The 22,007-nt window shown below is 43.5% G+C and overlaps 1 protein-coding gene across 1 annotated transcript in view; it reads left to right on the top strand.

The window, feature by feature from the left end:
• The first annotated feature begins 3,179 nt into the window (after positions 1–3,179).
• The window catches only part of GLP1R (glucagon like peptide 1 receptor), an 87,570-nt gene continuing 68,742 nt past the window's right edge, over positions 3,180–22,007 (top strand). Inside the window, exon 1 of the mRNA XM_064446019.1 lies at positions 3,180–3,542. Coding sequence (XP_064302089.1) covers positions 3,450–3,542 — 93 coding nt within the window. The 5' untranslated portion in view covers positions 3,180–3,449. The remainder of the gene's footprint in view (positions 3,543–22,007) is intronic.

Here is a 22,007-nt window from a genome sequence, read left to right on the forward strand (position 1 = left end):
TGCGGTTGTTTCCAATAATTGTATGCCTCTTTCCCATAAACAGACTTCTTATAAAAGATGATGCTTATAGAAGTGAACAATTATTGGTCATGGAGAAGCACAAAGTGCGTAACTTGCACTGAAAACTGATACCATTCTTTAGGACACTGCCTAAGACAGCTTGGGAAAATGTTACTCAGCAAATGTCACAGCAGAAACGGGCAGTTTCTCTGTGAAACAGATTTTTCTCTTTAGAAAGTTTCAGAAACAAAGCATTCAGTCTCACGTGAGAGAGCCGGGACCCTTGTGAGGGCTTTGTCTTTCACCCATGGGAGGATCCCATGGCAAGCCACCGATTATGCTGTTTCTGCAGAAAAGGATTATCAGGGGAGGTTATTAAAAGAGACACCAAGCTTTTTCAAAATGCAGTTTTGCCCTCAAAATACACTAAATCACATTAATAATGCTCAACAGTCATAGGAGTACAGCAATCCACGTGCTGCGGTGTAACTGGAAGGTTCCTTCTCCTTAATACATTTGAGAGGTTCGGTTTAGCCTAGAGGTAGAGGAACAAGAGAGAAGTTGTGAAGTCCTGCATTTTAAATAGCATTTGCAGTCCTTCAGCTACAGAAAAAGAGGTGTTTGCCTGAACAAACAAAATTCTTAAGTTGTACAAAGCTTCCTCGGCTCACTGCAGTGTGTCTTTCAAACAGAAAGGCCCCCCAGCTAATTTCAAATTTGGATAGTATCATTTTAATGCTTCGCTTGGCTATTTTCAGACTGTTCTTTTCTTACACGAACACTGAAAAACGATCAAGTTAAATTTTAGTATTAATAAAACCATGAATAAATATGACAAAAATCCAGCAGATGCAGGCTTTAGAGAAAACTTTCTTCAGTATTTCTACCACCCCACCCCCACCAAGACTTGAATTTGTTGGAAAAGTACCTTTCCATCTCTTGGAAAATGTCTCTCTTATTACAGTGATTTAAGTCAATAGGACTTGTTCAGCCTTCTGAAGTTTGATAATAGCTTCTTAATGGGCACATTGAATATGTGCCTGTTTGGAGTTTACTCTGATACTTTCTTTTTTTCCCTCTGAAAACACTAATGTAGATAACACTAATGTATGATGTCATTACACCTAAAAAGTTACCTTTGATTATTTCTGGAAAGCAGAATTATTTCAAAATAATACCTCTGCTTCCAGAGTGATATATGTCACCCTCATAGCCCTGATAAGGTTCTTCAACAGAGACGTGAGCCAATTAAGGTCTTGCAAAAGCAGCCGGCCCTCTGCTGTGCACAGGTGCTGGGAGTCCTCTTGGGAGCAGAAGTCCTAACTGGAAAACTTAAATAATACGCCTGGTGCAGAAACAGTAGAAAGCAGTAGAGATTTGCATGTGAAGTCTGTGCACCCCGCTAAGGCTGGCGGTGCTGTCCAGGTGGAAGAGGTTTCTTTCCCTTAATTTAAAGGTTTCTGTTGCCAGGCCTGAAGGAAGCTGGAGGATATTTTGCTCAGTTGTCTGGTATTTCTGTTGTTTTATTGAAAGGACGTGTAACATGTATGGTCTTCAGGTGCCAGGAGGAAAGGCCAGCCCATAGGCACTTCCAAAGGGGATTAGGTGTCAGGCTTCAAGTAAAACACTCCTGTGAGGTGTAACTAGGCTTGGGCACGGCCCTCTGTTAGCCTTTCCGGGGAGTCAAACCACATAAAACAGTTAACAGCCAACTGTTAGTTTTCCTAGTCACGTTTCTGGTATAGCAGGTGCTCTCCGGTTGTTTCCTTCAGGACATGAGATGACTGCAGGTAACAGAAATGTAGTTTATTTCAGAAGTTTCTTGTATCTACGTGTAATTTGTCTTGGAACGTGCACGCACAAAAATACAGATTCAGGCAAAATAAGCAGAATTTTCCCTGTCTCATTATCTTCATCCGTCTGAGGCAAGCATCAGGTATGGGTTTAAATCTTTTAAATCCAGGGAATTGCTGATTTCTTTAAAAATCAGAGAATCTTTTTGTTGTTCCAGGTGACAATGCTGTGGCTGAACATGCTTTTGCAATTAAATCTTCATTCTTCATTCCTTCTCACTGTTCCCTATGTCTTCAGCAATGTCTGTTGCAGACATACTTATTCTACAGGAACAGAGTATTTATTTTACTGGGATAGTAAAAAAATTAATCTCAACGAGCGACATAAAAAACATCACCTGAGGCAGACATTAGGGGTTTTAACTAACTTGGAGAGTTTGGGCATCATGTCTTTAACAACCCAAAATGCACGTTCTTTCTCTCTTCTTTGGGAGTAATTTTTTTTCCTTCCACCTTTGTTTTCTCTCACTTTACAAAAGTTGAAGGAAGTATCTTTTCATCCTTCAGTCAACCAGACCAACATGGCAAATTCTTTCTGCCTGGAGTTATGCATTGAGATGTCACCGCTGTCCTGGCAATTCACATGCTGAGGGATTTCATGATCTCACAGCATCGCTGCTCTGACTAGTTACATTCCCAAAGCATCAGCCTGATGCTGTGTTGTATTTGAAATTAATATACGTCATTAATATTTAAGCTATTAACTTCTTTGTATTCCAGTAGCATCTAACAGACCAATGTGAAACCTATTCCCAAGTTCCCTGTTCAATGTTGAGCTTTCCTTCTAAATCTGTTAGGTTCTGTGTGCTTTCTTCTTCCAGATGCTGGTGTACAATCTCACCAAATATACGTGATTTATTGAAGGTTTGGTTTTGCTAGTCAGCGCAAAGTGAATACGTAAGGACAATAATATGAATCTAGTACAAAACAAATTCAGAGCACACTTTTGCGAGGCAAGTAAGTTTTCTAAATCCTCCAAATTTACACATCATACTACTGCCAGGACTGAACTGTGCCCTGACTTCAAGTTGGAAACCAAGCTCCGATCTGACGTGCACCTCTGCAAATTCATGTTATAAACGGGTGATTGCATCTACTTGTGATTAAAAACTAATAAAACCCGGGCGTCGCGGAAAAGCACGAAGGCCACCAAGATGCCCGAGCCTGGACAAATTCAGATTAAAATAAAAGAAGGTGAAGAGAGGGGGGCCAGGATCGCAAAGGCATTTTCTCCGTTGTGTTTTTTTTTTTTTCTTTTTCCTTCCCCTCCCGAAACAGCCCTTCGCGCTGACGACACCGGCCACCGGCCCGCCCGCCCTCCGCGCCAAGGGGCGACCCCCGCAGCCCCAGCGCCGCCGGGCCGCGCACAGCCCCTACCGCACCGCACCGCACCGCGCCGCGCCGCGCCCTGCCGCTCCGCGCCGCACCTCGGCCGCCCCGGCCCCGGCCCCGGCCCCGGCCCCGGCCCCGGCCCCGTCCCCGCCTCCGACGCCGCTACAAAAGCGACCGCCGTCCCCCGCCGCGGAGCCTCCGCGGGGAGCGGGAGCCGGAGCCTGGCCGGGTCCCCGCGCATGGCGGGGGGGGGCCGCCCCGGACATGCCCCTCTCCCCGCCGCCGCTCGGCTTCGCTCTCCTCCTCCTCCTGCTGCTGCTGCTGGCGGCCGCGGGAAGGTCCCTCCCGGTGAGGCGGGTGAGTGCCGCGGCGCTGCCGGCGCCCTGCGCCCAACTTGCGCGGCCGCGCTCAGCGGCTGGGGCTGCTCGGGTGGCTGTGCCTGCCCCTGCCCGGCGGGCCCGGCCCGTCCGCCCCGGCCCCACACCGCCGCCCCACACCCGCGCCGCCCCGAGGCTCCTCCGCGCCCCCGCGCCCCGTCAGCGCCGGCGCGGGGGCCGCTCTCCGCCGCGGGGGTGCGCGGAGCGGGAGGCGGGAGTGCTGCGGGGGGCGGCCGCGGTGCCCGGGCGCGCCTCGAGGGCAAGTCACAAGTTGAAAGCGTTACTTTTTGGGTGCCCGCACCAAGGCGGGCGGCGGGGTTGGTGCGCGGGGACGCTCCGCGCGTGGGGCGGCGCGCAACTCCCGCGCCCGTGGCGTGCGCCCCTGCGGGGTTCTCGGGCGGGGGGTTGTAGAGTTTGGGTTTAAGGCGGCCGGAGAGGAGGAAAGAAGCGGGGACGCTGCCCTTGAGATAACGCGCCGCGCCCCCCCCCCCCCCCCCCGGCAATAACACGCCCGTTTGTCGTGTCAAACGAGCTCGGCGCCGTGGGAAAACCCGAGCGGGGCCGTGGCAGTGGGCTGCGAGGGGAGGGAGCCGGCGGGAAACCCCTTTACCGACCCGGGCGGGGGCCGGCGGGCGGGGGCTGCCCGGGGCTGCCTCCCCGAAACGCCCGGCGGGTCACCCCAGCGCTCCCGCCGGCGGCGCGACAGCGAGAAACGGGCCGCTGGGTTTTCCTGACCTTTCGCGGGACCCGTGGGCGTCCCACGGGTGGGAGGTGTGTGAAGTTGCCAGCCCTGCCGAGCTGTGTCGCGGAAGAGCCCCGGAGCGTCAGGGTGGGAAAACAAAGTATGATCATCGTGAAGAGCAACGAGAGGCGATGGAGAAGAGGGAGTGGGTGAGGGAAGGGGTGGTGGATGGAGAGGGCTGCCTGTGGTCTGGTGGGGCTGGGGACAGAGAGAGACGAGAGAAGGTGGTTGGGGGGGTGGAGGTGACGGGAGGAGGGCTGCTGCTGTGGGGAGAGCAAGGGCAGGCTCCGAGGTGAGGTTGTGGGCTGCAGAGGTGAAGGAAGGGACAGTGAAGCTGATGACAGACCAAGCTTACTGTCTGTGCGGCTTCTTCTCAGTTAAAAGTTTTTAAGGGTACTGATTTATACAGAACAGTGCTAAGATGATCTGTTTAACCAGTCTTAACTAAGAGTGACTTAACTAAGACCCAGCTAGGTCTCAGTCTGTGGGGTTGTCTTAGGTATTGGCTTCTGGGGTTTTTTTGTGGTTTTGTTTTTCCTTGTTGTGGACATCAGACCCATATCAAAGGAGCAACAGGCACAAGTTGCATCAGGGAAAATTCCTGTCAGCAAAACCTCTTCATCATGAAGATAATTAGATACTGAAAGGGGGCCCAGAGAGGCTTGGGAGCCTCCATCCGTGGGTGTGTTTGTTATTTGACAGGATAAGGCACTGAGCAGCTTGATCTTGTACCACTAAGCAAACTAACCATGGCACTGCCAGAGGCAGAGAGTGAACATGAAGTACCTTTCCTAGCAAAGGGGCTGTCTTTAGCTGGATGCAGAACTGGGGGGAGGTGAGAAGAAAGAGGCTTCTCTGGTTTCAACACTACGATTGCCCTTTGGCTTCACTCTTGCAGTAAAATAAGTACTTTTATAGCCTCTTATGACGCTAGAGGGTCTTACCTGACAACTTGTCTAGAGCAGTGACTGTGCTTGTTGTATGCTGAGAAAATGTACAAGTACTCTGCTCAGGGCTAAGTATACAAAAGGGTGGGACTTTTGCTGTCGGGAGGCTTTTCTCAGGTTCCATTCAGAATAGTGTTAAAGGTAGTATTTCAAGTCAACTGAAAATAGCACTGCTTATGCAGTAGTGGATAGTAAAACCGAGGTGATACAATTAGCTGCAAGACAGTTGTGTGATGAAGGCAGAACGATTTGATACCGGGTTGGGGGAGGAAGTATTTTATTGATGCTGTGACTACTGTTTTGCTTTGACCTTCCCCCCTCTCCTCCCAACCCCTCAAACAAGTGAGAAAGGGCAGAGGGAGAAGAAAAAGCTGAAAATGTACATAGAGGGAAGAAAAACGGAAGTCCAGAATTCTTGTTTGAGGTGGTGCTGCTGACCTGCCTCATCTTGAATGCAGGGGGACTGGAAATTGCTTACTAAGTGTCTAGATCTTCCTTACTGCGTTGGGGGTAGTAAAAGGACCAAGAGCTGGTAGCACATGGCTGCATTGCAGAATCTTATTACTAATGACAAGCCTGTGTCCTTTCCCTGCTTGGCCTTGAGCAGCAAAGTCCTGCTGCTGACAGAGCTGGCACACAGCTGGATGCTGGTTCTCTGCTACCTGGTTGTCTCTTGGATTTGGATTTCAGATCACAGTTTTCTAACGGAGTGCTTATGCTCAAAGGTTTGATAAGATAATATTGAAGTAGTTTAAATGTCAGTGAAGAGCTGACAGGAGCTGTGCCAGTTCTTAACTGGGGGTTCTGTTCTTCAAACCACCCCAGTGCTTTTGTCCCACAGGCTCAAATGTGAATAATATGGGCTCTCGGGTGGAAGTACAAACAATTGAATTCAATGGAAAGGTTACAGATCTTTTGCTCTCCTCAGTTCTTATTTTTTGAGTGCTCTTGTGTAGAAATTGAAAAGTATTCACATCAATATCAACATTAATTAGAGCATATGCGTATTTAGGTATGTGTATGTTATTGGTGCTCTCAGGTGCTATTGTATTATTCAGGCTTTTTTAGATAGTTGCTAGTCTGTTTTCCAAACCAACAGTCAGCATGACTCCTTAGGCTGCAGGTGTTAGGGGTGCATGTAGTTACTGCTACTTGCTCAACCTTCTGAAGCCTGCCATGGCTGCTTCTGGTTCTGCAGCATCTGCTTCTTTAGCCACAGATACCTAGGATCAGGTATTTGTCTCTGAGAGTGCTAGCTTTGAATCCTGATAAGCTATGATGCAATGTGGGAGGGTGGTTTAAATGCCTCAGTAGTCTGCTGTACTCTGCCCTTGCCAGCACAGAGGTCCCTGTGTGTTTGGATGTCCAGGCACGGGCTTGCAGGACTATGCCTATTTTGACTTCTTGCCTTTTGTGGCATGCCCTAATGCTGAGAGAACTGAACCTGTCCTGTAGATTTGAGTTCCCTGGAAGTCATTAGGGTAAGAAAATGGTTATAGAGTTTGGCTGAAAAACAAAGAGAAAAGTGACCCAGAAACTAGTGACTCCATGGGGAAGGAAGGGTGGGGACTTGGACTGCATCTTGACTAGTTGGGTCTTCACCTGGGCAAAACCCCCTCCATACTGGGGAGGCTGGCTGGAAGTTCTGTGTTATTCTTTTTCCTTCTCCATTTTCTGCTCCCAAAAGCTCACATGGAGCTGGTGGTCTTGTTGCCTGCACTCTGAAAATCAAAACGTGCTAGACAAGTCTCAGCAGCACATCCTGGCAGTGGTATAGAAAGCAGTGGAGAAAAGGATGAGGAGACAAGGTCTGACACTGTGCTACCTTATTGTAGTTATTATCCAAAGATACTTGGCTGGCTTCTAGGTAATGGGCTTCTTTCCCAGGGATGTGGCCAGGTTCTTCAAAACTTAATATTTGCTGTCTACCTAAATTCATTACTATATTACTATGATATAAAACTTGAAATTGCTTAATAGTAAAATAATCTAAATTAATATGGATTAAATTGGCATCCCAAATGATTAACACCTTTATGTACTCAGAATAATGTGGCTTTGTTGTTTGTGTTTTTTCTAGAAATAACTCTAATTTTCTAGAAACTCTATAAAGCTAGTGGTAGTGTGTGTGCTATAAAACCAGATGCAAACACAGCAAATCTGATTATACATGCTAGAGAGAAGATACTTAATTACTTGTTATAATATCCCAAACCTAAATTTATGGGACACACACACACACATGACATTCCAGGCTTAAGGAGCCTAGGATGTTGGATCTCCAAGGCCCAAAGGAGAGGACTGTATTTCACGCAGCAGAACAATGACGTGGCCGTATGCATCGTTTTAAAGCTCTGATGTCTGATCCAGGCAAGTCTAAGTTAGTGAAACAGTTATCAAATCTTTCTACCTTCCCCATATTTCTAGTGCCATTACTGCACACACACCCCCCAAACTAGGCAGCAGTCTGAAAGAATTTGGACAAAAGTATTTGAGGTAAAATGTAGGCAGATACAGTTGGGCATGGAAGGGGATGTTTCATGGCTGCATCTGCAGTGAAACATGTGTAGCACCCTTCTGTGAGAAGAAAAACTCATATTCCCAAAGTGACAAGGATGGAGCTTTGCAAAACTAGAACTCTTGCCCTCCAAAAGTTGTAGCTCTGTAGCTGCAGTAAAGTTCAGTGAAACTGGGCCCGATATATAAAGCATAAACAGTTGTCTGCTGGCTGTCAAAGAGATTTTTAAAGGCACTGTATCATATCTTGTTTCTGTTAGCCTGTCAGACTAAACTGAGCTTTAATTTGCTGTGTTAATTGATTGCCAGTACTTGAGAGGACAGACCAGGAGGAGCTGTTATCTCTGAAATCACAGGGCCTTCGCTAGTTATAACTTGGAGCAGTCCTTTGGGAAACCAATTGTTTCCTTCTGCAATGCTGTAGTGAAATGGAAGCTATTATCTTTGCGTTCGGCTTCTTTCATTAAAAGCTTTTGTATTTCTTTCTCTGTGGTAAACCAGTGTATGTACTGCCGCCAAGGTTGTCTGCTCAAGTTTCCTTGGTGCAGTGCATCAGTTCTATTAGTTTGTGTTTTAAAAGAAGTAAGTTTACACAATAGCTGGTATGTCTTTGCTATGGAAAAAAGTTGTCTGCTCAGTGGATAAGAGACCTTCTATTTAAGCCCTACAATGTTGTTTTCTTCTGAGGCTGAATTAAAACATTGTGCAGGAGCTCCTTTAATTAAATCAAGTCTTCCTAACGTAGCTACCTGAGAAAGGACTGAGTTTAATGCTTGCATCCAGTGCTTCCCATCAGAAGAGGGTCAGGGTGAGCAGTATCTAGGGATCTCTAGCTTGCCAAATGGAAGGTAGCCCCTTCAAATGTCATAGTTTTATACAAAATGCAGCAAATTTAGACTTAGGTGAATATAAGTTTGCCTCTGGTGCCTGAACACTGTTTTTAATGCCTCTTTTTGTTCATTATTGGAAACTGATATTTATAAGTTGCAACCGTGCTGGCCTATGATCTCCTGCATTCAGTGATCCTTCGGTGTGATCGAGGACAAGCTTCAATCTCCAGGCAAAGTTGCTTCAACATCATCTGTGGTTTGTAAAGCACAAGTGTGGAAAGTCCACCTCTTCCACTGCTGAAGGAAAGTAGATGACTCTGCTCTCACTGCCACGAATGTGGTTCCGTGCGAAGGGAAACTCCCTGCAGTTTTATCGGACTTCAGTAAGCTGTACAGACAGTGCTCCCGGGATACAGCACGGCAGATCTTTGTGGAGGAGAATATGAGTGGATTTCTACCAGTTATCTTCCCCTTAATCTTTATGGTTTTATGTTCTTAAAGAAACAAACAATAACCCCTGCCCTCCCATGTATGTGAATGAACTGATACAGCTTGCTAAGTGTGGGCGAGATAGCGTAAGAATCTTTCCCTAATGCTCGCATGCAAACCTTGTGAGCAACCCCCTGCCCAGGTTCCAGCAGGGCTTCTTAATAGTGTCATAAATACTGCGGCTATGTACAGAAAAGACGCAGGCCTAATTTAATTGAATGAACAATTAAAAATGGTAACTGTGTAGAAGAAATTGTAGTCTATATATGTAGAAAAGAATAGTTCCTCCAGCTGGTCATCTTACTGACTACGTCTTACTGCTGTTTCACTATAATCGATTGTTAATGGATTGCCATTTTAGTGCAGTCTGGTATTGACTGCTATTTTTCTTGTAATTTATTGCATTTCATTGTTAGTTCAACCTCTTGCTGTCTTTTTCCTAAATTGTTTTATGCTGGCTTTCCCAATTACCATATTTTTCTGTCCATTGAGCTCATCTGCATTCTCTTATTCTGCTCTTGCCTTGTCTCACTTATGCATGTGCCCTGCCACTCTCCCAGTGCCTTCTTCGATGCCTTCGGGACAATTTTTGAAACTTGCGTTCTTGTCTTGATGTGTAGTTTTAGCTGTTTGCTGCTGCCCTTTTCCTTGCTCTGCTGCTGCTCCTGTGCACTCTCACTGCTGCACTACAGGAGAAGTTCAGGAAAGTGAACCTGCTTTACGATTGAGCTCCGATAATCAAGGGAGATGTACAAAACTCGTTCCAAAGGAGTGTGTGGATCGCACTTCTTTAAAATCAGATGGGATATTTCAGGATATGTAGCATCAATCTTCCTTTTCCCGAGTTCTGCTAGAACAAACTTCTATGTGTTTCTTTCCCATAGGAAACAACTGTCTTATTCTTCCGTTTGCTATTCTTATTCCCTTTCTGCTTTATAGATATCAACACTGCTCATGGTATTCACCAACATCTCCTGGATGCGATATTCATCCTTATGTATTGTTTTATTCTGAAAACAATTTTTTTTTCTCAAAGCATATTCCAATTGTTTCATTGCAGCCCAACTCTTTGCAACTAAGTTTCAAAGAGTTTGTTTTTAACGTGACCAGATTATGAGTCAAATTTTGCATTTGCTCATCTCTTTCATTAGTTCAGCCTTTATTAGCATCTGAAAAAAAACCCATAATTGGAAAAAGGCCCACATAAGAGTATAATTGGACGGCTTGACAGTGTAGGGTATGACTGGAGGGAATAAAGAAGGCGTGGCAAGTAGATGACTTCTCAACTGCAGCAAGCATGACTCAGTCTTCGAAGAATCTCTTTGAGCAAATAAATCAGAGGATTACTTTGTTACTTTGGGTGTCAAAACCTGCCACCACCCTAAAAAATCAAACAAAAAAACAACCCCAACCCCACCCACCCCAAGCCTCCCAAACCCCTCCCAGCTCCTGCCCCTGCACAAAAAAAACCCAAAACCCACCCAAACGAAACAAAAAATACCCCTCCTAAAACAGAACTTCCATAGCGTTGCGGAGCATCCATTGTTTTGTTTGAATTTTGCAGTCACTGTATAGGGCTTTTGGAGGGTAGTAGGTGAGAGGGTACAGTATGTCTCTGCAATTGGTATGTCTCACCAAATCTTTTATTTTTTCAAGGTGACATAGTCAGCTTTTAATGGAGAGAAGAAAGGGCAAAGGGCCTGTGCTCAGTTAGATGGGGAGACTGTGTTTTTAAGTTAGCTGTTAGATTTGAGGCCACATATGCACAAAGCATAGGAGAAAGTATTTGATGTGCATGTTAGCAGGAGCCTTGGTGGATGTGGCTAAAGCTTGTATTCTGTGCTGCAGTTCACCTCTAAAGCCCCATCTTTCAGGAGTGGTTGGAGATATTTGGCTAGCTTTCTCGTCACTTTTGTCTCACATTCTTCTGTGATATTTGTCTCTGTCTTAGCTTTTTGTCAAGTGCAAGGTAAATCCTAGGCACAGCGTGCCATATGTGCTGTCAGCGACCCAGCAGACTTTTTTGCTCCCTTCTGTAAAGGAGGCTAACTCAGACTTATTGGAGGTAAAGTAATGGCAGAAGCCTTCCTCCCTTTGGAGTGTGTTTCTGGTCTAGTTTTCTGCTTCTGCAGGTGCCTGGTAGAAATTCTGAAGTATGGGGTTAATGTAACTACTAAGCTGTGGTGTGAAAAATAGTAATTATTGCCTTTCAAATCTTCTGGGAAAGACTGACATGCCTGATATCCATGTGCTTCTATCATAAGATTCACTTCCTGATGTGCACAGACTCCTGGCAATGCAGTAGCCACTTCATAGATTTTCTTCAAGATGGAAACTGATAACTTTGTTTGCTCCTCTGACATGTCTAAAGTGCTGTATAGAAGTTGCTGTAAGACATTTTGACATACAGAAAGGGTTGGTTGTACAGAAGCATTGACAAGCATCAGGTGTCTTTATGCCAAATTGGAGGGAGAAAACCAGGAAACTTTCAAAAGACTTGGTTTATAAGTTACAGAATGCTCTATTCAGGTTACTACTTCACGAAATGAATTAATTTACTTATACCCTTGGGAGCTGGAAGAGGGTGGCAGGGCAAGGTACCAGTCTGGTCTGGGAAGTCCAGGAGCCTGTTGCCTTTATGGCTGGCTGTGACTCCTCTGCAGACTGATCATTGTGCTGGGGAGTTTTGTACACAGAAATCCAAATTCTGTGCCTTTTGGACAGGGTGAGAATTTTTCACTCTGTTTCAGTACATGAAACTGAGTAGTAAGCTCAAAGTTTGAAGGGAATACCAACAGCTAGGAAGGTAACTGCCTGAGGTGCTACTTCTGTTGTGGAAAGAGCCAGACCCTGGGAGAAAAACTGCACTTGCACATAAGTCATCTTTAAAAGTGTTGTGGATATTGGCACAGCTGTGCATGGGTTACAAATAAGAGATACAGCCTTGTATCATTGGATCAATGATATTCAGTTAGGTCAGTCCCCACTTTCCTCCCCTAGTCCCATTCCTCCCAAATGAAAATACCCTGCTGTACAAAGGTAGTTAAGCAGAGTGAATGAAGCTTTTGGTTTTTATCCCTTGAGATGGGAAAATTAAAGGTATAGTATTTGATCGGAATAATTTGAGATAGGTATTGGTCTTTCCTTTTGTCAGATGCTGTGGTGTCCTCTAATCTATTGCCCTTTTCATTACCATTTCTTAATGAAGAAAAAATCATCATGTACAGTTTGAAATTCATCACTCTAAGAACAGTCCCTTTTAATCTCAGTGTCACTGCAAGCAGAGGACACTGGAGGAAAAAAAGAAAAAAGACGGGAAGCTATTATATGCTGTTTCCAGTGACACTGCAGAATTATAAATTGCACATGCAATAAATTAAGATGTATTTGTAATGGACTTCTTTCAAAAAGCATCAAATCCTTAATATGTGTCACTTTTCTAAATGAAATACAAAGCATCACAGAGATGGTATGGAAGACATTCAGGTATAAAGGTGGTTAGAAACATCATGTTCAAACAGTATTTCAGAAAACTAAGTTCCAACACATCAGTGTTGTGATAGATACGCTTTAAGCCCAGATCTCAGCACTTCTGTTTATTAGTTGAATTTAGCTAAAAGTTGACACAGGGAACTCTAAAAAAACCTGCATTGAGTCCCATTCAGCTGAGCTCCCTATGGACTTCAAAGGGGCCTCTATTGTTAAAGGATAAACTTGCATTAGAAGATACCTGTGGAATAATTCAGCGTGCTCTGAATTTGTTCATTGCTCTTTGGGGATTAAGACACCTGGTGGTAATGAATAAGGCTATTAAAGCTTTCTAGAGTAAAACTGATTCTTTTACTAAAGAGATGCAAGGATAAAAGAATGTTAGCTGTATAGTTTGAACCCTTGACTTAATGGCCTTGCAATGGTAGAGATGGTCATAAGTTGCAGGAAACAAAGCTGGAATTTGAAACTGCATTTCTTGATTTCTTTCTTGTTTTGTCTAAGCCATGTTGGTGTCTCGGGGCTAGCATCATAAAATGGTTGAGGTTGGAAGGAGGTCATCTGGTCCAACCTCCTTGCTCAAGCAGGGCCACCTAGAGCTGGCCCTGCAAAGGAAAAATGTGTTTGTTTCTTTATTTACTTGTGTGGCAAGATAGCATCCATGCTGATGAATCATCGAGCAGCCAAAAAGCTCTGTATTTCCTAATCTGTTTTCCTCCTTCCTTGCTGCTTATGATAAATGAGAGTTCATCTTGCTCCTTACTCTTACCTTCTTTCATGCTCTGTCACCCTTCATCCTTCTTAATTAACTAGGAACTGAGTTTACATGTGGTATTTCACCATTCAAAACTTTTTTCAAGATGTAAAGGTCTAATAAATATTCATACAATAGACTTATAATTACCTGACTGTACTCAAATAGACCGTTACGTGATTGTACCAGCAATGAAACATTATATGGGTAGGGAAATGGGCAAATGCTTACATGGATTAATCTCTTCCCCTACATATTAGTTCTAGAGGAAGCTGTTAGAGTTGTAGACTGTTAGTTTTCTGTAGAAGCAGCCTTGAGTTAGTGCAGCTTTCATTGCTTCTGCTTGATTTTGGCAAAAGGGTGTCACAGGCTTTCCAAATGTGAACAGCAGTCTCTTGTTTGGACCTTCATGGTGATCTTCCAGGATGCTCTTTGTTTTCCCAGACGGAAGATAATAAAGAGGTTTTTTTGTTGTTTGTTGGTTTTTTTTTGGGGGGGGGGAAGGAAGGAGGCGGGGGTGGTAGTGTATTGTGGGGAAACTCAAAACCTGTTCAGGATAAAATGTTCATTGTTTTCAACAGAACACTGATTTTGATGTGAGGGTGGGTGGAAGCTACACGCATTCAACTACAAAAAGTAGCTGGTTCATCTGTGGGGACAAAGCTCTGACTTCTGTACATGGGAAAGGAAAGAGGAGAAGATGGGTAACAAACTCTCCGTGTTGTTGCTGTACTAGTCATGGTTAGCCTGAGCAATCAAGGGAGATGTGCCATCCAAGACAGTGGTTGTTGGTGGCAAGGAGTCTGGCTGAACCGAAACTTCTGGTTCACAAGCTGTTGCTCTTTGTTAGAGTTCTTTTTTATCTGATATAGTGCCTGTGCTTGCAGATAAAGGCTTTCTTCTAGGAATAGGGAACGGAATAGCCAGGTGAGAAGGGAAACGTGGCTCAAGATTTATGTTAAACGTGTGTCTGTGGCCCCTATGCAAGCCTGGTGGAACATCTTGTGGCCGATAGATGACAAGAAATGCCCAGGTTTGGGCTTGGGGGTGTGTTTGCCTCTTTCTTTTTTTTTCCTTGAAAATCTTGCACAGAAAGATTTTAAAATTGCAAACTTTTAATTTTGTTCTTTCTTCATTTTAGGGAGATGGAATTGGGTGATTAACATTCCTCTGGGCATATGGTTTAATTATTAAGAAGGGAAATGGGGTACAGTGTTGTCTTGCATTTTGCATAGAAAGCAGGAGCAGTTGTCTCTCTCTCTATTAATAACAAGGTAGCATGATGACACATGCATGTTGCTATAATCCATGCAGTAAGGTGTCCCCTTCCAAATACCTCTTTTGGGGAAGGAGTGGTAGTGATGAGCTTTCTTCTGTGTGAGCTTAATTTACCAAGTCTTGTGTGCTTGGATACTAATACGATAGGTGCCTTGGAAATATCTGTAACAGCTACAGAAAGCAGAAGAGTACGAATCCCTTTTTATATTGAGTCAGGGTTGAAGGGCTATGTTTTTCTGAAAATGTTCGCGGTTCCTGTATCGCTGACTGCGGGGGGAGGAGGCGTTACAGCTGCGTGGTAGACATCTTAATCAATGAGACTGTCTGTACTATTAAACAATTACTCTTTAGAGCCAGGCGCTTAATAACAAACTAAGCTGTCAGTCGGTCTTTCACATACTGCTTAGGGAGCTTAAAGGCTGTAATACTGAGAGAACAAAGCTAATGTAAACATCCTTTATAGTTCATGAGGTTAACTTTCTAGTTGCTCAAGCTTTCAATTAGTTTCTTTCATGTCTGTCACTTGTACTGCCCCTTGCTTGTAGAGCTCTCAGCGGGTTCAGCAACTTTATTCACAGCCTGGGTTTAAAACCAGGCTTTAAACACACAGCTCTTTGCTGTGTGCTGTCCCCTGTTGTCTTTGAAGATACTGTGTAAGTTTTATTTCAGCAGAAAGACTTAGTCTTATTTAATCTTGGCTTTGCCATTCTATCTAAGCTGCTTGGCATAATGCTTAAAAAAAGCTTTAAAGAAAATTCATATGCTCAAGTAATTCATGAATATGCCTGTACTTCAGAGAAGGGGAGGGAGAGAGAATCTTTGTACTGGCTGATCAAGAGCAGCTAAATTTCCCATTAGCTGCTAGAAAGAACTTGCATAAAAATTCTGAATTCCAAGTACTTTATCTTGTCCCCAAATTACATCTGAGATGCTGATCTTTATGTTGATGCTATTTTATGGCCTCTGGAGTTTTTTGTTTTGTTTTTAATTTATAGCTGTTCTTATTCTTCCCTCTTTCCCCTATTTTTGTCATGCTGGAAATATTTGGACCAAAATCAAACTCTGAAAATAAACAGATTTATTACGCTGTTCAAAGTGTCTGTATCCTGCTCAATGGACAGCTGGGATCAGCACAGAAGAAAAGTGTTTCTTGAAAGGCAACATGGGCAGCAGACTGTCACTGGGAAATAAAATAATTTCATGGCAAATTTGTAGCAATCTTGGAACGCTGTCAAGTATGGGATGACAGGCAGCTGACTTGGAAATAATCAACTTCCAATACCATTGTGAGCTGACTGCTTTGTGCCTCTTTTGCAATGCTTGTCTTTTAGTTTCGTGATCCAAACTGGAAAATAAACTATTTGAACTGTTGGGAATGGAAAGTGTCAGCCTACTTTGGTCTTGACTAAATCATGTTCTCTTTAGCCTTCTTTGCCCTCTCATCTGTCTTCTCCATCCTGGCGCCTTCCTAAGTTTTTGACCGTTCCTGATCCAAGTAATCTGACAAGAGAAATGTTCTGCGTGTTAGTGTCCTTTCCATTAAAAGTTGTGGTAGAAACAAAGCAGACGAGCTGGCCAGTCTCCTGTGTATTTGTCAGGTTGCCCAAACTGCTCATCTAATGGGCTCCTCCAGGGAGCATGTCCCAGCTCTGGCCGGGGTTGTCTTCCGTACAGTGAGTTACTGCCTTTTTTGGTTGTGTTGTTTTTTCCTTGAATTCCATAAAATGGACACTTCTGAACATCTCCACTGTAAGACTGAGGTTTTTAGGATTTTTTTCCCCCTGAAATGCTTGTTTAGCTAGCCACCAGCCTAGTGAGATCCTGTACTAAACTGGAGCCTTGCTAAGTTGTAGTGATGAGCCTTGGTGTTTTGTTTGTGTTTTGAAAAGCTAATAATTATTCCCTTTTTCCTTTTTTCTTTAAACACTCTATGTAGGTAAATGAGTCTTCATTTTGGAGACAGGATGCAAAGGATGAAAATTTAATGAATTCATGGCTTGTTCATTTTAATAATTGGAAACTGTTGTGAAAAGGATGTTGAGAGAGGTTTGCATGCACAAAGACTCATTCACAGGGTCTGAATAACTCTAGGTTGCCATAAAGGAAGAGGATGCTTCCTGCAGGTTGTTGGACCACAAGGCTTTTCATGTACCTGCCATTTGTAGCCTGATTTGGGCTATGGCCTGTAAGAATATTATCAAAGCTGACCTTTCCTTTCCATTCTACTTAGTGCTTTTAATTCTACATGGGTAATAAGAATGCTTGGCTCATTAGGTAAAATCTTAATTGTAGCATATTCTATGGTGTCTATGTACCATGTGCCAATCTTAAAGGTCTATCTGATCTACTGACTAGTCTGTCAAAGGGTTTAAAATTTGTATTCTTATAACTTAGTGATGAAGAATAACTTGTGGTTTTTTGGTTGATTGGGTTTTTTCCTTTTTTTTAAGGAATTTTGGTGATTGCTTTCAGTCTGTTGAGAGCTAAGGGTGACAGAGTAATAAGACATTGAGAGAGAAGCTGTAGTAGTGAGTTTCTTAGAAGGTGCTCTTCTAATAAAAGGGCAAGAGCATCTCAGCTTGGGAGATACTAATCTTAAGTTGAGATTTGCTGCATTTCCGTAACATACAAAGTAAAAATATGAATTCAAGTATTATACATGGGTGTATATGTAAAGCGGGTAAGACAGCTGAGAAATTTAGGCAGCATTCAATAATTAAAGTTAGAAAGTGAATGGAGACTACTCATGTTCCATATTGTGAATCCACTTAAGGTCCTGTGCTTTGAGTCGTGTCTTCCTAGACTCCACCTATTCTCAGCGAGAGGAAGATGGCAAGAAAGGAAGAAGGCAAGGGACATGTAATGCAGTATTCTCTGGGTGCTTTGGAAGGGTGTAAGAGGGGTGTGCGGACACACACAAGCACGTGTGGTTGGTGTGATGTTTGAGCAGAACTTTCACGTAGAGTGGCTAACTTACTTGTTTTAAACTTAAACGCTTCAGTGAATTGTCTGTCCTCAATCTGTGCTGCTACAGCAAAAAAATACCTGAGGTGGAAGAGGGACTGTTGTCTGTAGTACCTCAGCGTGCTACTTTGCTAGCTCTGAGGAACAGGCTTATTTGTTGGGCAGGGTAGTGAGGCATGAAAGCTTTTACCAATCTCTAGAAGCAGATGTGATCTACAGCCCTGATACTGCACCGCTTCCATCTACAGATTTTGACTTGTTTACCCAATCCATTCCTTCTCCTAATTGGAAAAGTAGAAAGAAGTGTAAGCTCGCATCTGCAGCTGCAAAGCTGAAAGAGTGAAAATGACGTGAAAGGAAATAAATATATAAAAGCACAAATACTTTTGACTTTTTGAGGTGTTCAAGATGCTGATAGTGGCCCCAGTACCTGCAGCTGTGTGGTAGTCTTCCGTAACAACTTAAGCCATTCGTGTAAGAAATGGAAGTGGTGGCTAAAATAACTCCAGCAATGGTGTGTAGCAAAAAGGTAAGGAAGCTGATGGCAACAAGTACAAGCCAACAGTTTAAAACACACTAATGAAGGTTAAAGTATCTGAAAAGTCTGGGGCTAAAGGACAACTGACTCCTTTGTTAGAAACCAACTCAGTCTTAACAGCAGTGGGGTGGAGGACTCTGGCCTCTCCTCTACAGGGCTCCAGAGCAGAACATTAGCACAGAACCATAGAGTAGCAACACTATGAAAAATTAAATTTGTGTTTGCTGTCACTAGTAACTATTAGCTGTTTAATCTGATACTAATCCAACAGGGTTGTGAAAAGGCTGAAAAATGATCTAACGTCACAAGTCCTAACCAACCTGTTATCTAGGGAAAATTGAATCGGGTGTATTTTAATTATATCAGTCCCATTTTATTAATTAAAACTATTCTGACAGATGATGTTTTGCAAGGTAATTCCTTTTAAGGAAACTTATTGCATGGTTAGTTCAACTCAGACCAGAAATAAGTGTGGAATTCAATATGGAGGGTAATCAACCACAGTAGCAGCTTGCCTAAGGGTGCAGTGGCTTCTCTGTCCTTGGAATCGTCAAGAAGTCAAGATTAGATGTGTGTCTGAGTGGTAGTTTCTGGTTAAGCTAGCATGTGTGAGATGGATGTGGAAGTTAGTGGGAGGCTCTAGAAGCTGCTGTGCAGGAAATTGATGAGATTATATCATCATGGGTCCTTCTGGCCTCAAGGTCACCATGGTTGCCATGTACCATTCCTAGTGGCAAAAGGTGAAAAATCATGAGTTGTCTAGTAACAAGCATAGATGAAGAGACCTTAAGGGCTCTTTCTCCAATAGCTGAAGTCCTCGAGTCTTTGCTTCTTTGTGAGTAATAAACATTTGACTCTTAGCTTAACATTTTTATACAGGTAGTGGTCTTCATTTTAGGCTCCTCTTAGAACTAAGATGGTGGATAATTAAGATAATTCTTATGCCTCACTGTGAGCTGTGCTGCTTTTGCCTCTGCTTCACAGCAACTCTTACCCTCTTAAACATTTTGATTGTCTAATTTTACCCTGGAGGGTTCAGCTGTCTGGCTCACAGTGTGATGGCAAGAGTGCTTATGGTGGCATAAGGAGAAGAGAGGCGTGAGGCATGGGGGAGGAAATCACAACCTTTCTCTGGGGATAGAGGAACCACTTCTTTCAACAGCAGTGCTGGTTTATGCTGATAGTTATGCTGTATGATGACTCTCTGCTCCAGAAGTACATCTTAAGGATGAACTGAGATGTAAAACATAAAAATCCTTTGCAGAGCAAGTTAGTTCACAGAGCAGAGTTTGCCTGGAAAAGACAACATGTCAAATAAAGCCACTGCTATTGAACTTCCCAACTTTTTTCTCTAGCCTCTTCTCTGTGAATCTATTCTGTTCCTACAGATGCTGCTTGATTTAAGGTTAGTGTCAGATAGGAAATACGTGGCTGTGAAACTACTCACATGGAACTAATTGAATGATTTTAATTCCTTTAAGTGACCTATCAATTTTCAGCTTTGTCACTGCTTCCCTCAGTACTTTGAAAATCGGAGCTGGGGGAGGGGAAGCTTTGCGCTCAACTTAAAATACTCATTTTGACAAAGCTTAGGCTTGGCTGGAAGGGCAGTTCTTTTTGTTTCCATTTGTCTAGGCTGGACAGCTTTCTTGAGAAACTCTCTGCATGTTTTTTCTTTGCTTGGCTTATGGAGTTATTTCACCCTGCTCTTGGACTTCACCCCATCCCTTGCTTTCTGAAAACCAGCGTGCTTGCTGCCTGAACGGCAGTCTTCCTCTGTTGCTCACTTTCCCCCTTTCTTTTGAAGGTCTCTCCAAAGAAGGATGGAAAGAAGTATGAGTCCACTCAGCTTTAACATCAACACAATCACAGTTCACTTCTGTAGCTTAAGCCACAAACCTCTTTAGTTCCATATACCTCTAGGAGAGTATGGAAGGGAGGGAAGGGCTGAGGTGAGGAGGCAGGCTGATTTCCGTGCAGAGGTATGACTGTCTTTGAAACTGGCTGTTGCCACAGCAGTCCTGCAGGGCTGAAGGCTGTGATATCTGCCAGAAGTAATGAAATAAGATCTGGCCCTGGGCTTGGCAAGGATTCTGAATTAAGAAAATCCACCAATTTCCCACGTATTGGGAAAACGATGTTGTGAGACTCCAACTGACAAAGGTCAAAGCCTGCTAGAAGTGGCCTGAAGATGGGGTAGGGATTAACTTCTGAAAAACAAGAGGATACATCTTGCATCTGAGTTCCTTGCTTCTGCCTCGCAACGGTAGCACAAGAATGACAGCATGTGGGACTGCTGTGCAGAACTAAAACATAGACCCTTTGCTACTGGTTCAACTTGTGCAGTCAGTGCCAGGATCTCTGGGCTGAAGAGGGACTATTAGCATCCGAATATTATGTATGCAAGTTTAATGCAACAGAGGTAAGAATGCGGAGGAAGAGGGAGAACAGTGAGCTGATGTATGTATGATGCTGAAATGGGTTGCAGACTGCTTACTCATTTTATTTCTTACCTAATCAAAATACTTGGAGAGGGAATTGTGAAAATTGCTGTTTTGCTTGTTTGAGAGACTCGTGGTGTAGAATGTCTGATAAACTGTCCCAATATTGACTACTGAAGGAAATGTTTGAGGATTGGTTTTTATTAAAATTCTTAAACTACAAAATCCTCTGAACTCAAGGATGTACTGAAGCAAGATTAAGCATACAGAAGGATTTTAAATTTTATTAACTTCTGTGTCAACCATATATGCAGTTGTCATGCTACTAACTTCAGAGAACTGATATTGTCATATCCTTGGGACTTCTGTCTTATCCTGGTTCCCCAGTATCTATTTGTGTCTTGGTCACCTGTTCACTTGCTGTAATACTCGGCAACTCTCAGAATATTTGCATTCTGCTGTGCTTCCATAATGAAGAAGCTACAGTCGTCTTTTTGAAAGAGGTATTGTGGTAGACTAACTCAGATTTGAGAAAAAGCCAGATCTGATTCCTGGGGTGATTGTGTGGTTCCTAAGTTGCTTTGCAGTCCTAGAGTAAGGAAAGTCTGTGATTCAACTTGACTTGCCTGTATTTCTGTAGTCTGCTTCCCTGGCTGAGAGGGACTGTAGGAAAACTGGGAAGTAAACCTATTCTGGATAAATTTGACAGGTACTTTTACTTGTGTAAACACACAGGAGGGGAGGGTGTTATTGATCCTGCCAAGTCATTTGAGTCAAAGGTGGTAACATAACATTGTCATGATGAAATACTGAACAGCTAAGAATTGTTTGGAATTACTTGATTTCAGTCTTCAGCCTGCTTAGTCCTATGGAAAGCTGTAAAAGTACCTGTCCTGTATTAAAGCTACCAAAAAAAGAGGGGGGGGAAGCTAATGTCAATTAAAGTATTATTGAAAGCTCTTGATTTTAATGGCTTTCATTCCTGTTTCCTGCAATGTCTGCTCATAACTTTAAATATTGTAGATGATGGTGATGGCTGTCTTCAGAGACTGAAAAAGAAGAAAATTTTAGGTTGCAGGTTGGAGCTGTTGTATTTTTGCTCTAAAGGTAGCTGAATTGGCCTCTGCAAATAAAAGCAAATGTAAAAATGTACAGAAGTGAAAGCAAACATTGTAGTGCACACATATCTGCTGTTGACTCTTGTTTGTAACATCACTTTGGGAGAAAGATGACCATACGGTCTTAGCTACCAAGACCTCTCAAATAGAGCAGGCGGTTGTTAAGATGATGCTTTAAATTGCCTCTCTGCTTAGAGGCTTTCAGGAGCATAGCCAAAAAAAGCAACCCTGTGCAGGGAAGCTAAACTCTTCTAAGTTCTGTTTTAAAAGAAGGTAAAAGGAAAAGGACCTGGGAGTTGGGATGAAGGCAGAAGTACAAGTTCTGTGCTTGGGTGGCC

Source organism: Phalacrocorax carbo, chromosome 3 (assembly GCF_963921805.1).
Source record: "Phalacrocorax carbo chromosome 3, bPhaCar2.1, whole genome shotgun sequence".
NCBI lineage: Eukaryota > Metazoa > Chordata > Aves > Suliformes > Phalacrocoracidae > Phalacrocorax > Phalacrocorax carbo.